Source organism: Nothobranchius furzeri, chromosome 3 (assembly GCF_043380555.1).
Source record: "Nothobranchius furzeri strain GRZ-AD chromosome 3, NfurGRZ-RIMD1, whole genome shotgun sequence".
NCBI classification, from domain to species: Eukaryota; Metazoa; Chordata; class Actinopteri; order Cyprinodontiformes; family Nothobranchiidae; genus Nothobranchius; species Nothobranchius furzeri.
In genome coordinates, this window is record NC_091743.1 from 66,772,096 (window position 1) to 66,789,428 (window position 17,333).

The 17,333-nt window shown below is 39.6% G+C and overlaps 1 protein-coding gene and 1 long non-coding RNA gene across 3 annotated transcripts; both read left to right on the plus strand.

The window, feature by feature from the left end:
- Positions 1 to 863: 863 nt before the first annotated feature.
- Positions 864 to 12,937, plus strand: slc6a22.1 (solute carrier family 6 member 22, tandem duplicate 1). 2 transcript variants are annotated; one of them, XM_070549400.1, is made up of 16 exons: positions 1,024 to 1,068; positions 4,309 to 4,490; positions 5,089 to 5,137; positions 5,640 to 5,774; positions 5,874 to 6,014; positions 6,494 to 6,581; positions 6,666 to 6,798; positions 7,453 to 7,587; positions 7,693 to 7,796; positions 8,298 to 8,422; positions 8,521 to 8,633; positions 9,873 to 10,010; positions 10,077 to 10,179; positions 10,258 to 10,358; positions 12,142 to 12,312; positions 12,412 to 12,937. In XM_070549400.1, exons 2-16 carry the CDS (start codon positions 4,449 to 4,451, stop codon positions 12,517 to 12,519), a joined length of 1,686 nt encoding a protein of 561 aa, XP_070405501.1. In that variant the 5' UTR covers positions 1,024 to 1,068; positions 4,309 to 4,448; the 3' UTR covers positions 12,520 to 12,937. The 2 variants fall into 2 exon arrangements, with proteins under 2 accessions (XP_015814351.3, XP_070405501.1); XM_015958865.3 differs by lacking the exon at positions 5,089 to 5,137 and having other exon boundaries at positions 864 to 1,068.
- Positions 12,938 to 14,114: 1,177 nt separating this feature from the next.
- Positions 14,115 to 15,363, plus strand: LOC139068876 (uncharacterized). The gene is made up of 2 exons (XR_011520134.1): positions 14,115 to 14,603; positions 14,707 to 15,363. It is a non-coding gene; the product is annotated as an uncharacterized lncRNA (long non-coding RNA).
- Positions 15,364 to 17,333: the final 1,970 nt, after the last annotated feature.

The following is a 17,333-nucleotide window of genomic DNA, read 5'->3' on the forward strand; positions in this document are numbered from 1 at the left end:
TAATGCTGAGCGGTGCTCGATTCAAATTGCATGAGGCTCTACAGAATGGGGGCAGGCTTAGCAAAAAAAGAGATATGTTGCCCACAATATATCACATCACAAGGTAAGACTATCACTTTTACAGATTTTTGAAAACAAAACATAATTCCTGAGAGAGAGAAAACTCTGGATTGCTGCTTCAAATCCCACACTGGCTATATAAGTAAACTACGGAATCAAATTTTAAGTGCTACAGCTAGTTTATAAGTTAGTCAGTGGCGTAGGGCCAAATTGCATGTTGGATCACCTTGCAGTATGGTAGACCCCCGAGTCAGAACCAAACAGGGTGAAGTCATGAATGACCTCAACATGGCCCGTCTCTGGTAACATTTAAATTCATGTTGATCTTATGCTGCACCCTCTGCACTGCAACTGCTCGGCCTTGGCCTTTTGTTGTACTTGTGTACTTAAATTTAGATTGTAAAACATTCTCTTTTATGTTGTCACGGTGATTTGAAGGTTTTATAATTTACTATTTTTTGTTTTCACATTTGAAAAGGCCCTTTAATTACCTCGTGGGAAATGTGCCTTGCCTTACCTAAGTGATTTCGACTTACAGGTCTACAGATTTTGACGTTTGACATTCTACTGATCATCAAACTCACTGGGATTCGCTTAACAGCGGTGAACATACAGCCCTCCATGTTCAAAGCCACACAGCTGCAGTGGCTAACGTGTGCATAACCCCCTCCTTTTTTCCTGGTACCATGCGGTCTGGAACAATCCCCGCCTGCAGTCGTTACTCATTCAGAAACACTCCCACTCCCTCCCCTGCCTTCTTTCTCTCCCTCTCTCTGTCCTACTTGCTCATTCACTCACCCTCATAGTCACACCACCCAGCTCTCTCTCTTTCTCTCTCTCGTTCTCTACTCACGGACTCACTCATGGTCAGGTCTGAGTATAAAGCTTGTCCCAGGGAGACTGGGGGGATCTACACTCATATCTTCCTCTAAGGCACCAGTTGAACTCACTTGGAATGGATGTGGTATAACAGAACATCAAAGAACTCTCTTCTGACATCTTTCTCAGGTAATTGTCCTTTTCCTCCAGCGCGTTCTGCAAGCTGCCTCTTTTTTTAGACCTTTTCGATGGAGGCGTCTGTTTTTCTTTCTGAGAAGTGAACAAATGTCCTGTGAGTCGGTAGCTTGGCGTTCACTGTATTATATAGGCCAAAGGTTACTGGTTCTAATGCTGTGGGTCTCTTGTTTAGTGTAACACTTCTGACTGCTCATGGCAGGATAAAGCAACACGTTGTTTTCCACTGATGCTGAAATTTAAAAAGGTTGTATGAAAACATCCTAAAATTCACGTTGAGATAATGAATATATTTAAAAGATATTGTTAGGACACTATATTTCTTTTCCCTACAATTTGCTTTCTTGCAGCATCTTGAAAACAAAAACAAACAGCTGAGCCTTTTGTTCTTGATAGTAGATCGGCACATGTTGTCCGGAGATGTTGCAGAATGACACAAACAAACAAAAAGGAAAGATGTAAATATGTTTTCAAGTGAGGTTTGTTTCCAAGAAGGTGACAGCACTGGATTTAAAACTGGAACACGAGCCAGCTCTGGGAACCACCGGTGCCTTCTGCTGCCAGGTTTCTAAAGGTCAAACGCATGGATGGCACACATTATAAACCGATGCAATTGGGAAGGGAAAACATCACAAGTTGTTGATAGCAGTTTGTCTTAGCACCCACTTAACAATATTCACGCATGCCTTCTTTCACTTGTTGCTGATGGATTTGTGCTGACTAGAAGTGCAGAGGACCATCACACAGAAAACTTTTTACCAGTTTCACAACACTTTGTGCATGAGGGTGCTGGAACCAAGCTGCAAAAGCAGTTTAGATGCATTTTGCATTTGGTTGATCAAGAATTAGAGTTAAGATTAAAAATCTGTAAGCTAACCAAACAGCTGGACTGAAAACATAACACAGCTGCACTGCTCTATTCACTCCTGCTAATCTCGTTTCATAGCAGACTCTTTAGTTGTAGAGGAAAGTATTTTAAGTCTCCTGTTTACAAGAGGATGTTGATTCAAGAAGTGTAAAGCAAACAAAAACAACTTCTTCCCCTCAACAGTCGACCTTTGGCATCAAAACGAAACTTTGAGTCATTCAAATTTCACATGAACAAGAACTTTGTGTTTAAAAGCTTATTAAACTATAACGGACGTTCTTTTCAAGTTGCTCATTTGCTTCCTTCACAGGCTGACGCTCAAAGCTCCTTCCATCCGACTGGTGATCCATCATCCATGTGAAAACTAAACTTTAAAGTGCATTGCTGCTTTATCAAAATGGATTGTACATCGCTACAGCATAAATAGATTTACACATGTTGTTTTATTTTATTTTTACTGTTTTTTACGTGTCTTTTCAACTGCATTATTTTACTGCCAATGCAGATTTCATTTAATTTGCATTCAGTGACACTAAAGGCTTTCAGATTTGTGATTGTCTGATGAACTGCAGTGAATTTAAATACTCAACACAGCAATGAAAATGATGTCTGCATGGATTCCAGCTATATAATAATGTTTTTGGTTACTGTTTAAAGCCAATTAATCAAATTTTGCTCAAATATTCACTTTGATTTGCCCCAAAATAAACAGTTTTAGGCTGGAAATTCTCTGTGATTTAACAAAATATGAAAATGAAGCACAGCAGATTTAAGTCAAGTTTGATTTCAGCTTGGACCGTGTGCCCACATTAGAGCTAACATCTTGGCACTGCATGCAGCAGCTCAGGACGTAGAGCTGGTTGTCCGGTGAACACTGTAGTGTAAAGCGCTTTGGAGTCCTCTGACTCAGAAAGGCACTTTACAAGTGCGGGTCATTTATTATCATCATCTTCGATATGTATTCTTTGAAAATGCATGCAAGCAGGTTTTAGGACATGTGTTCGAATGGTGCAACTAAAATAATTTCTCATTTATTCAATAACAGCATGCTGAGCAGCAAATATCCTAATTTGTCACTAACAAATTGATAAGCATGCAGCGTTTCTGACCTCTTTTTGTCTTATCCACCTGACTTTTATTGTAATATCACAACTCCAAATAATCACATGCTGAATTGGAACATTTATCTTTTTCACTAATGCAAATCTTCATCATAGTTTCCTACTTTTATTTTGAAAGCCCTTGTGATATGTTAGAGGCTGCTTGATCCGTCCTCCATTTTTTTTCCTGCTAGTCTTTTGTTTGCCTTGTTTCTTGCCTTCACTCGTCCCTGGATTTGTCTTTTGTTGGTAATCTGATTCACTCTGAAGTCTGAGACTGAGTAAACCTTGAAAAATGTTTCAACTTGTTAATTCAGGATTTTCTGGTTTACATTTTTAGCCCAAGCATGGCCTTGAAAGGAAGGTCTCCAGAGCTCAAAGTTTGACAGCTAGATAGTTCTTCTCATATATCTTCTAGGTCCTTAATACACAAATAGTAGCATTTAGGGTCAGGTTAAGGTGCTGGAAGCAGAATCCTAGCTCTGATTCTAACACTTCTACCATCAATAAAACACTTCCAGATTCTTGTTTTCACAGTTTCAGGTCTTGAAATTCAGAATCTGAAACCTTTTCGCGACATGATAACCCGTACTTTTACTGTGCTTTTCTGCTTCAGAGGAATCCAAAGTGCTTTACACCATTCATCCATTCACACACACATTCACATGCTGATGGTGATGAGCTACGAAGTAGCCACAGCTGCCCTGGGGCACACTGACAGAGGCAATGCTGCCGAGCACAGGAGCCACCTGTCCCTCTGACCACCACATGGGTTAAGTGTCTTGCCCAAGGACACAACAGCAGGATTCTCTGCTCCGGGATCGATCCTCCAGCCCTCTGACTCAACAACCCGCTCAACCTCCTGAGCTCCTGCTGTCCCCTAACATAGCTGAGCACATATTTTCCAGTCTACTTGCTTTACTCCCACATCAAATCTAAGACAGCCACACAAAAGCAACATTGATGAAAAGAATTAGCCTCTGTCGACTTAATGCAGAGGCACTGCTGGCGCTGTGCAGACATCACCATATTGTGATGAAATTATGTCGGTGTTCAGGCTTTGGGTCATATTTTATTGTTTGCTGAGAATTAATGAATGCAGATAATTGGTGTAGAAGTTAGAGAAGAAAGGAATAACACTAACATGAGGAGACAAACGTGTAAATTCTCAGATGGTCACCCTCAGAGTGCCAAGCAAACTGTCCATTCTGATCAAAACTATCATTAAATCCACCATGATGAAAGAGCTCTCCTCTCTCCTCACAGCATGTTGGAGAACAGCCGTGATGCCGAGGTCAAGTTCCAACTGGAAGGGGGTGCTGTTCCTCCTGAGGTCTCTCGAGGACAATGGTCAAGCAAAATGGAGTTCCTCTTGGCTGTTGCAGGACAGATCATAGGCCTGGGGAATGTGTGGCGTTTTCCCTACCTGTGCTACAAAAATGGAGGAGGTGAGTCATGACAAGAAATTAGTATTTTTTCTAAAATGCAACAAGAAGGTGCAGATTTTTAAAAACAAGCTTTAATTTCTTTACATTTTGTTTTCAAGTAGCCAGACTTTCTTGTAATGTTTTAGAGTCATTTTGACCAATGGTTCTTGAAGCTGCAATGCCAACTTTGGAAAAAAAAAATTGCTTAAACCATTTTCTTTCATGCCTCTTAAAATCGTTCCAACACCGTACAGCTATGAATATATTGTGGAGTTTTAAATAAAGAGAGAAAATTAATAAAGTGGTTCTCTTGCATTAGTTTAAAAGCGTCCGCCAAGAAAATGTTTAGGATCTAAAGCAACTATTGAACAATCCAGTTGTCGGTGTCACCCAACCGCTACACATCCCTGGGTCCTCCATTCACTACACACTTGCACATTTAGCAACAGGAGAACACCACTGGTGTGACAGGAGAAAAAGTTACCACTCCAACTTTTGGACAAACTACCAGAGTCCCAAAAAGAAAATCACCATTTGAAGTCACAGACAACAAAAGACGTTTGAACATAGAGAACGGCGACTGGTGTTTAGCGCTATCTCGTTTCCTCTGGCATCGCAGGTTTCCGATTCTGGCAGAAGCGTCTCAGGGACGATACCTGAGGGGAGGGGTGAGTGTTCCATGATCATGTTTGCGTTCAAAGCCTGTTTGCAGAGCCGTTACAGCAGCTTTAAGTTTTCTGAAGGTTCTTTGGCTACTTTTTCACCAGTTTTCTCAGGCCTTTATTTCCAACCATGAAAAATGATCGAGGGAAAAAAGAAAGGGTGAGGATAAAAGAAAAGAAATTTCAGACCTGAAAACAATTTGCAGCAAATGAACAACTGAAAGTCTTTAAAAAACATGAAAAACAAAGTAAGACCTGAGACAGAATTACCCATCACCCATTGACTATTAGATACACATTTCAATCCTCATGGAGGAATTGCTTTATCACAACGCTCTAAAGAGACCGAAAAAAGAGGGAAAAAATGTCTATGGGGTAAAATACAAATAAAAAACAATACAACAAATAAAAGATGATAAAGAAGACATGATCTTTAGGAAGTTCTTTATTTATTTAAACTGTAAGAATAAAAAAAGATAACAACTAAGGCCTTTGGGTTTTTTCACAGGAGTGTTCTTCATCCCTTACATACTCTTCCTCTTCACCTGCGGGATCCCCTTGTTTCTCTTGGAGACATCTCTTGGTCAGTACACCAAGCAGGGAAGCATCACTTGCTGGAGGAAAATTTGTCCACTATTTGAAGGTCAATTTACAGATTTAACAATGAATCAGTGAACAACAGCTTTTATTTAACTATTTGTCACAAAACAATAAAACATTGTATCGGTCTGTTTGTTTTCAGGACTGGGATACGGCAGTCAAGTGGTTGTTTTGTACTCCAGCATCTATTACATCATTATTTTAGCCTGGGCATTTCTGTATCTGTTCTCCTCGTTCTCCTCTGAACTTCCATGGTCGAGCTGCAGGAACAGCTGGAATACAGGTAAGGCCCAACATCTGGGCCAGAAATAAAACAAGAAAACAAATAACATAGGAAGACTTTTTGGTTCTGCCGTGGCTTGATTTTAATCTGCGATTACTTACATCAGTGAGGACTAAAACACACTTTCAATGAACAGCTATGTGTCCGTTTTTGTCTTTTTATGAACATTTGTTCAAATGTTCATAAAATAAAAGTATGGAAATAGAGTGGATGTGGCTAAAACTGCAGTTATTTCAATCAACACTTTCAAAGTTTCTGACCATTCTGTTTCTGTGCCCTAAATAGTTAATATTCAACCTGTTTTAGCTTTATGAAGTACTGTGTAAACTGATGGTGGTGTGTAGCTGGATTTGGCATTGCTCAATGGAAACCGATGTGAAAATATGGAGATTGGATCTGTTTAAGACACCAGAAATACACATTTGGAGTATTGAATTTCAAGCAATACATGAATTTATTTACATGTTTTGTTTTTTTAGAAACTTGTGTAGAGTTTGATAAGAAGACAGAGTATTTTAACATGACTTTTGCTGACAATGCAACATCACCTGTCAGAGAGTTTTGGGAGTGAGTAAAAAACACACAACTCTAAAACCTGAATACAGTGAATGAAGTGTCTGTGGGACTGAAGGGTATGACTGTCGTTTTCAGGAGGCGAGTGTTAAATATCGCAGGCAGCATCGGAGAGTTAGGGAGCCTTCGATGGGAGCTGGTGCTGTGTCTTCTGCTGTCTTGGGTCATCTGTTACTTCTGTGTTTGGAAAGGAGTGAAGTCAGCTGGGAAGGTGGGACCATAACTTGGTCTTTTTATGTTGTGACACACAATACTAGCAAAACTCAGAATGTGTTAGCCAACTTCAAAGAGCCTAAGAATGCATGGGTGAGGTCCAAAATCACACATACCAAACATAACACTCCACCAAGGTCTGACCTGATACGTTTCCTATAAAACCTTCACACTTTGGCACCTGTGATTAGTCTGCTCCCTGTGTTGTTGCCACATATTAATAGGCTGATGTAAAAGACAGAACCAACCTTTACAAATGGACCACTGGAATCACCAGTGTTTATTGTTTAGTAAAGGTTAGAGTTTTAACCTGTGCAGGTTTTTAGCCTGTGGGAGGAAACCAGCATACCCTGAAAATCCCCACACACACTCATGGGAAGAACATGCAAACTCCACACTTAAAGGTTGCAGTAAGGGTGTCAACTCTAAACCAACCTTCTTGCTGCAAGGCAGCAGTGTGTCATCATGCAGCATTTTTTTACATCATAAAAAAATAATAAAGTATTTAAAAAGATTATTTACTGTATCATATTTGTTGAATAAATTGTTTGCACCTATTCAAGTTTAATTCTAAAACACTATGAATTCTTGAAAAAGTCAACCCTGATTGAAAAAACAGCTTAGCCATAAATAAAACCCAGTTCATCCACAGGTTGTTTACTTTACTGCTACATTTCCATATGTGATGCTTGCTGTGCTGCTTGTCCGTGGAATCACGCTACCTGGAGCCATGGATGGGATCAAATTTTATCTATATCCAGACCCATCACGCCTCGCTGATCCACAGGTAAAAATGTCTTTGCTAATGTCAACAGAAAGTCAAGTCATTACCACGGTTCGCTTTAAACGTTTAATTGATAGGTTTTTAAAAAGAACCCCTGATTTTTTGCAGGTTTGGATGGATGCAGGCACACAAATCTTTTATTCCTATGCCATCTGCATCGGCTGTCTAACTGCACTGGGCAGCTACAATAAGTACAACAACAACTGCTACAAGTACGTCTGGTTTAACTTCTGCATTCCAAAACACAAACTGCTTTTTTAAAAACAAGGCAAATTACTGGTTTAATGCAGTATTCAAAACTTGCATGAGTTGCAAGGCATTACACCAGAATACTGGAACAAGTTTGAAAATTTTGCACAACAAATACCTCAGGTGTGTGGAACATTTCTCTCCACATAGAACTGGGAAGGTTTGGTGGCCAAACAGTAAGTTAATTGAGATGAAATTAAGACACTCTGTAGACATACTGACAAGATTTGCATGAATGTCTCATGTTTTAATTTTTTGCAAAAACACCCTGGGTGACTTAATTGTGTATAAAGCTCCCTAAAGTGTGTAATTTCTGCATAAATTCTCCCAATTTGGGGTCTCCCAGAGTCCCACTAGTCCCAGCCCAATACTGAAAAGTGGGGAAAGCTACTGGAGCTGAGAACAAGTTTTACAAAAATCAAAACCTTGATTAGGTTTGAATTTTTTTCCTTGTTTCTCCACAGGGACTGTGTACATTTGTGCTTTCTGAACAGTGGAACCAGTTTTGTTGCTGGTTTTGCGATCTTCTCTGTTCTTGGATTTATGGCATATGAGCAGAACACAGATATATCTAAAGTAGCAGAATCAGGTACGTATTAAAATGTTGTTTTAGTTGTTTTGTAAGAAACAAGGACGTTAATACCATTTTTCTTGATATTGTTGATAAAATGATCTTGTTCTCTGCAGGACCTGGTTTGGCGTTCATCGCTTATCCTCGAGCTGTCTCCATGATGCCTTTTCCTCAGGTCTGGGCAATATTCTTCTTCATTATGATCATCCTTCTGGGAATCGACAGTGAGGTAGATCCCTTTTCTCTCATAAAAAATACAGGAAATTCCTCAAATGAATTATAGAAAAATTTCTGAATTTAGCTTTTAAATGGGACACATTATGCAAAACTCACCTTTTGCATCCTTTTGTGCTGCCATGTGTGTCTAATGCCTCTATAAAACATGAGAAAAAACACACAAATACATTTTTCTGTTAGGATTTGTCATCGTCATCGTCTTCCTCCGCTTATCCAAGTCCGGGTCGCGGGGGCAGCATCCCAACTAGGGAGCTCCAGACCGTCCTCTCCCCGGCCACCTCCACCAGCTCCTCCGGCAGGACCCCAAGGCGTTTCCGGACCAGATTGGAGATGAAACCTCTCCAACGTGTCCTGGGTCGACCCGGGGGCCTCCTGCCGGCAGGACATGCCCGAAACACCTCCCCAGGGAGGCGTCCAGGAGGCATCCTGACGAGATGCCCAAACCACCTCAACTGACTCCTTTCAATCCGGAGGAGCAGTGGTTCTACTCCGAGCCCCTCCCGAATGTCCGAGCTCCTCACCCTATCTCTAAGGCTGAGCCCGGCCACCCTACGGAGGAAACTCATTTCGGCCGCTTGTATCCGCGATCTCGTTCTTTCGGTCATTATGCATTATTGTGCAGTGTGGATCGAGTGGCAGACCGAGGCGGGAGCCTTGGCGGTCCGATCCCCGGACAAGGAAACTGGTTTTTGGGACATGGAACATCACCTGTTAGGATTTGGTTATAGGAATTAAATGCATGAAACATTTCAAAAAGTGCTTGTTTGTGATGTCACAAATGGGGAAAGTAGAAAAGAGCCACCTTAAACATGCAAGCTCCTCCGAGGGCCTTCTCAGCTAGCGGCAACCTGAGCGGGGGAGGGGTGGGCATGGCCAGCTCTAGCTTGTTTTCTTAAAGTGACAGAACCCTGAAACAGCTCATTCTGGAAGGTACTGAAAATGTCAAGAATAAACCTGCTGAAATCTCTGTTTGTGAGAGGGATTTATGCAAAAAAGCTTCATAAACATATGTGGTATGAACCACAGGACAAATTTAAGTGAAGATAAAAAGTCATAGTTTGTTTTGTAAACACACTTATGAATTATATATAACAAGTTAACAAAACTGAACTCTGGCTCAGGTGTCCCCTTTCTTTATTGTAATTGTATTTAAATTCAGATCTAGATGCTAAGTCAAAACTTTTGTTGTTTATTTCTAACAAAATGCTGTTGTTTTTATAATTTCCTTCAGTTTGTAGGTCTGGAGGCTCTCACTACAGCACTTTCTGATTTGTATCCCAGCTTCTTTCACGTCGGCCACCGGCGTAAACTCCTCCTGCTGACCATCTCTGTCCTGAGTTTCGTCATCGGACTTGTGATGGTGACTGAAGTAAGATCAGGCAAATATTTACGTTTCCAAATAAAACAGGAAACTAAGCGGCCATTTTCCATGCAGGGTGGACTCTATATCTTCCAGGTGTTTGACTACTACGCCTGCAGCGGGATGACTCTGCTTCTATTTGCCCTTCTCCAGTCTTTGTGTATCGGTTGGGTTTATGGTGAGTTATTCATCAAGAGAAAGTGTCTGATTCACAGTAAGCCCAGATTCTCCCACCTCTGTTTCCATCCTCTCACAGGGGCTGAACGCTTTTATGACAACCTGGAGGACATGATTGGATACAGGCCTTTACCTTTGATCAAGTACTGTTTGAAGTATGTAACTCCAGTGATTTGCTTGGTGAGTCTTGTTTGTTAGTCCTCAAACATCACCTTACTATCCTCATAGGAACTTTCTTTAAATGTTGGGAATGAATAGTCAATAAAACCAAACACAGATCTGAATAAAAACATGATCTTCCTCCTTTAGCCTTGTGTGATAACTGGTGAAATAATGGCTCGCAAACCTACTGGATATTTTAGATTTTAGGTCTATATGTTTTTACACTATAGTATAAATTATCTATCTTATGCTCAAGCTGTGATTCAGTCCATAAATGATAAAACAACCACGGATATATCATTTTTTTGGACTTGCATAACTGTTACCCATGTGTCCTTTTATTGTATGTTAAGTTGTGGGCAGCCATGTCTTTCAATGGGATCTCATACATTTTTTTCTGTCACATATTTATTAATTTTATAATATTCCATTATTTACTTTTGATGTTCAATCACCACCCAAATCTATATTTAGATGTTTTTTTAATGACTGCAGCAAAATGCTAAAACGTTTGATTTGATTGTGAATTAGTTTTGCAAAGAAGTTGTTCAATTAAATTCAACTTTAGGGGAACTGCATGGCCCTCTTTACAAGAAAAAAAACTATAAATACATTTTGCTCAGAATTGCTAGAGGGTTGTGCTTGTCTGTTTTAAATGAAAACACCATGTAGACCTATACTCTTGCATGAATGGTTTAACCCTCCCACTGTCTTTATGGGTGACCCCACAAGGAAAGTTGACCATTGAGCAGGATTGATGGTTTATCCCTTGAGGTCCACATGGCAGGGGTGAGGAGTGAGCACCACCTCACCCCTGCCACGTGGACCCAAGGGACAAACCATCAACCCTGCTCAATGGTCAACTTTCCTCGTGGGGTCACACCCATTAGGACAGTGGGAGGGTTATAAGAAGATGGAATTAGCAGATAAAACAGCATCAGAAGTTTAATAACAAACTTTTCATTTAGCATTCAATTCAAATTCAAATTCAATTCAAAAAAACTTTAATCATCCCCGAGGGGCAATTGTTTCAGTACAGAAGAATTGGTACTGTGGTCATTCGCAACAAGAGTTGCGCTACCGTTAATTAGATGAAAAGGGGATTACATGAGGATAAATTGGGGGAGGGAAAAAAAGGCATACCAGAGTTACTCCCGGCAGGACGTAGCTTTACTATGCAAAAAAAAAAAAAACACCTCAAACATATAAGCACGAACATCAACAATTCACAACATGAGACACCGAGAGGAAGGCGGGGCGGGGGGGGGGGGGGGGGGGTCTGGGATCCTGTTTCCCCAGCGAGAGCAGCCCTATGGCGCTCAGCCACTGTAGCCACAGGTGGGAGGGAGATCTTGGGAGGAGCACAGAGCACATTGACACCAGCAGGTTGATGACCTCGCCAGGCTGAAGTCCACCAATCCGAAGGCAGGGGGGTAGGTCGGGTTTTCACAGCATCTGTCTGCATTCCTTCGTGGGGGTTTGTTGTTGGCATTCACAAGGCTGCCATGGCGTCAGATTCGGATAACAAGACTTTGTTTGGGTCAGGCAGAGATAATCGCGTTGAATGACCAATTAATTAAATCCCTTCTAAAAAATAGGGTTTTCCAGAAGAAATGCAGAGAAGCGCTCTGTGGGCAGACAGGACAAAGAGCCTTGGGAAAAAAGATAAGGGGGCAAAGACAGAAGCGTCTGTACTCTGCGAGTGCCGGAAGAAGAAGCATATTTGGTTTTAAGTCAAATAAAAATATTTGCATTATTTCATTGCTCTGCTCTGACTTTTTTCTACTTTCATTTTTTCCAGGGAACATTTATCTTCTCCGTAGTTAAGTACACTCCTCTAAAGTTCAACAACAAGATTGAGTATCCATGGTGGGGTTACGCTCTGGGCTGGTGGTTCACCCTCTCTTCAACGCTCTTCGTTCCCCTCAGGATGCTGTACAACCTGTACATCACTCCTGGAACATTACGACAGGTAAAACGCACTGTTGTTGTTATCAGCGTAATTAAAACCCTTGAAAGCATAATTTTGCATTTAGCCAAACTAAATCCAACCAATATTCTTCTGTTATAGAGGGTCTCTGTTTTATGCACACCATCCGAAGACCTTCCTCTGATCAGGGGAGAAAAGAAAACTCTTGATCTTCTCACCCTAACTTCAACTCGCAGTGACCTAATCTGACAAAGTGAATCAGGACTGTAGAGTGAAGATCGGTCCAAGAGTGCTGCTGCACAGTCTTCTAGTCCCCTAATGTGTTGAAACTTTTAATCAGTGATGGATCAGATCACAAGCAGTTAAAAACATAAATTAAGTTTAGACTAGGTTTATTTGAAAGGTCAGCTTCACTGAAAAAACATTTTTTAAATTATTATCTGACTATAATTAGTCACTCTGAGATTTTTATGCAGGTGGAACATGAAAATAGTCTTCCAAACCTATCTTCTGCATTAGCTTATGATGAAAAATAGACGGTGAAACTTTAGGATTAGAAAATCCTGACAGATCTACGTCTCAGTGTCACTTATAGCATTCATGGACTCACCCACCTTGACTCACGACGAGAAAGGCTGCTGTTGGTTTAGCGCTCAGGAAACAGCAGAGAACGTCTCGGCTAGTAGAAGCTAACAATTAGCATTAACAACTCCACCAGCAGAACTCCTCCAGGCTTGTTTTTATTGTAGATCTGAGGAGAGATATCCAAATATCAGAAAATAAGGCCCAAATCCTGCCATGTGAAGCTCTCCTCTGATGTCGCTCACTTCTAGTTCCTGAAACGGGTGCACCAGAGCTTTTTTTCCCCAGAGTATGACTTACAAGGCATTCATTCCTACTAGAGACCACTGCAAACTTAAAAAAAATCAAATTTGAGTAAAGTTGACTTTTATTTGAACAAGGACAATATTACATATTATTGTTACTGTTGTCTTGTACCGAGGTTTGCTAGTCAAAGGCTAACGGCAAACTTTTGAACAAACAAAGATAGAACTAACACACACACTATAATGAAATAATTAATGACTTGAAAAAAAAGTACATGTTGGTACTAAAGCATTGTGCAGCCAACTTACGTTAAAACTCTAGAATCACTTATATTGCTCACGGTAAATAGTTCCAGCTCTGGGGACCTTAAAAAGATCATAGGGATTGACCAAATTATGTGACGCACTTTGCTGGTTTACAGTTTTATTAACTGCTCCTCTTGTAGCTCCTGTGCTGAGGGCTTTTGAAATCATTCTGCTCAGCAGCTCTGGACAAGACCAATGAGAAATTTAAAAAGAGAAATTACAAAACAAAATTTAAGAGATTGTACAGGTGAAACCTGAGGAATGAGAACATGGTGAAAAAGTCAATTTATGTCAGTAATTTATCCTAGACTGAGAGACCATCTAAAGGCTCAGGAACCCTTGAGTGTGTTTGGAGTTGTTAGCTGATTAGTGTGACACTTTGAGTCTAGTATGTTGAACATTTTATTCTAATTGAGAGTTTAAAAGTGTGGTTTTCATAAGCCATAATCATCACAATTACAACAAATAAAAGAAATAGCTGGCTTTGCCTGTAATGAGTCTATCTCACATATTGGTTTCACCTTTTAAGTTGAATTAGTGAAATAAAAGAACTTTTGCACCAATTTTTTTGCGTTTCACCTGTAGGTCCCCTTTCACCATGTGAGAGATGAGACAGAATCAAGCAGGTATAACTGGGAAGCTGCTCTTAATTGTTCTCAGTGGTCCTGGACACCTTTTTAAAGCTTGAATGATTTCACAAGAAAACAAGTTTAAGTTTCTTTTTGTTTCTTTCTTTCTTTCTTTCTTTCTTTTCTTGTTAAACCCCTGCACTCCCAGATTGTTTTAGCCAGTTGAGTATGACAGGATTTTAGTCAGAATTATTATTTTTAAACATTTTAGCATAAAAAAATTCATACTTTTCTTATAGGTTTCTTTCCAAACTATCATTACTGTTTACATTAACCTGGATTGTGATAAACTGGGTTATAACTCACCTACATTTGTTTATTTTCTAGTTTATGTTTTCTGATACAGGCTACATTAATATTAGCCGGTGCTTTACAAAGCAAATCACATCACTGTTGATAAATAACAGCTTGCATTTCATCTGCAAGAGCTCCAAAACATTTCTAGGCCAGCGCGTCCTGGGTCTGTCCCGATCTCGTCTCCCAGTGGGACATGTCTGAAACACCTTTCTGGTCTGGCTTTCAGTAGGAATCCTGACAAAGCACCTCTGAGCTCCTCTCTCTCTCCCAGAGGGTGAGTCCAGCCACTCTGAGCTGCTTCTTCACAAGCCCATATGAGGGCAGGGGCGTAGATCAGTTTTGTTTTCCGACACTTCTCTCTCTCTTCACCATGACAGATGCTGCCCCAGTCTGACAATCAACCTCCCGCTCCAGTTAGCGCTCTCATGAAGACCTGTGATACTTGATCTCCTCCACATGGAGCAAGCTCTCAAGCCCAACCTGCAAATGGCAATCAACTCTTTTGCATGCGAAGACCTTGGCCTCAGACTTCAGCCCGTGTCTGTTGGAGGTCCTGGTTCGATGAGCACACCAAGGCTGAAAAATGCAGTGATGCATTCTGAAGCAACAGCGAAATGAGGCCCTTCTGTTCCTGAACTGCACCTTGAATTCTGTAGAAGTTAGGACCAGATCCTATGAAAACTTGAAACCCTGGTGGAGTCCAACACAGAAATAATCCTGATTTATTATCTGATCTCTCCGTGCAGGACGGGGATCAAATGGCCCTTAATGGGGCACCAGAAACCCCATCCTCCTGAAGCACCCCCTCAACGGTTGTGCAAGCTCCCATGCACCCTGGAATATCCTCACTAGGTGTAACGAGCTGTTCCAGTTTTCAGTCCCATAAATACATCGCAACTAATTAGAACTGAAAAAAGGCAAATCCACAGATTTAGGCTTGAATGCTTGAATTTAAAATTAAATTAGTTTTATTTTATTATATTATGGCTGCTTGCAGACAATCAAAATGGAAAATAAAGTCAGTGTGATTTTTTGAAAAACAATGTGTTTATTTTGGCTTTACTTATTATAGCCTGGATCACGCATTTGTGAGCCATGAATCCTGTTACACAAGCATGCAAAATGTAATGTTGACCAGTTTAGAAACACTAAAAGTTTATTCTGGGAAGTGAATTTAGACACGTGGCTGTCCATATTTTTATTATTCTCGTGGTGAAATAGAATTTGTTCACTTAGAAACTTGACTATTACAGGTGAAACTCAAAAAATTAGAATAGGGTGCAAAATCAATTTATACAGCTCAGACTGAGAGACCATCTAAAGACTCAGCAGGTGTTTGGGATCCATTAGCTGATTAGCGTGTGACACTTTGAGTCTAGAATGTTGAACTATTTATTCTAATTGTTTGACATTTTGAATGTGGGGCTTTCATAAACTGTAAGCCATAATCATCACAATTATGACAAGGAAAGGCTTGAAACATCTGGCTTTGTGTGTATGAGTCTGTCTCAAATTTGAAGTTAAATTAGTGAAATAATTCACTTTTGCTCCATATTTTAATTTTTCCAGTTTAACCTGTTATTTTTGGAAAACCTCAGATTGCCTCAACATAAATCCCTTTAACATCCACTGACTTTTGGAGTTTGTCGAAGAAAAAAAATCATCTGTGTAAAACATCCTCATTTTGAATTATTTTCAAGTTGTTTAAACTGTCCTGTTTAATTAGTATTTTCTGTGTTTGATGTGTTCACTTTGAAAACCTTTAAATGACATCAAGATTGTTTCTGCAAAAGCAAGAAAGGAAAGGCGTAGACCTTGACCGAGTCTAAAAAATACTTTTCAAACCAAAATAAAACAAACTGTATTTTTTATTCTGATTTATCATCACAATGTTGCCATAGTTCAATCTTTGCAGCACAAATGATGTGAAACCAACAAGCATAGCAATAAAAATGGTAACATTTCATGTATTCATAACAAACTGCCCCGTTTATTATATGTGCTTGTTACATATGTTGCTTTAAACCAGATTTAAGATGCCTTATTTTTTTAATTATCATCCACCAGTTGCTCTCTAATCAGGCTGCAAAAGTCATTAAATAGCTAATAAAATTGGTTAAAACCTGTGGTCATAATCACTGCTTCATATGTGTTGACAGTTTCCTCTATTTTAATTTGTAGGACCTTAAATTCTTGTTTTGAGGTTATATTTTAGTGTATTTTTGATATTTTGCTATAATATAGGACATTATTTTATGTATCACACATTGATGTTGTATTTTGATGTTTTCTGAATTTAAATGAAATGATTTCTGCATTTTATGTCAGGTTTTGTTTGATGTCCACAACATAAATGATAGGAATTTAATGTCAAAACTACAGTGCTTTCTCCTAATATGAATTTATGTTGCTATTAAACAAGTCAAGAGCAATCAGAGTCATTAGTTTCATGTTCGTGCACATTTATTTTAACCACCAAAACATTCAAATATTATAGCTTAAAAACTAAAGTGCATGTTTTGCATGAGTAATAAAACTATTATTTGATCTATTTTTGCCTTTTTCTACATTTACTGTAAAAAAGTAGAAACAGTTCATGTTCAAAGTTTTTTCAAAGCACCTTTTCTATTTTAGATTGAATTAATTTATGATATGAACAGAGGCCTTTAACAACACATGTTCTTCAAGTTTTAAATATGGCAAAATAGGAATGAAGTGTGAGCTGTTAAACTGGAACTGTTCAAGTTTAAACCGCTTGTAGACACAGAATCTCAGAATTGAATCAATGAATTCAGTGAAACTAAAACAACTGAGAGTTATTGGGGTTTATTTTATTCCTCTGCTCCTCGCATTAATCAATCAATTAATATTTAATTATCACTTTGCTATAAAGATTATTACTGCTTAATATTTCCATCTTTTTACAGATGTATAAACGCTGACGTGTTGTCTGCTTCTACTGTCCTCTTCTGCCCTCTTGTGGCCAAAAGGCAGTAATTTTGTT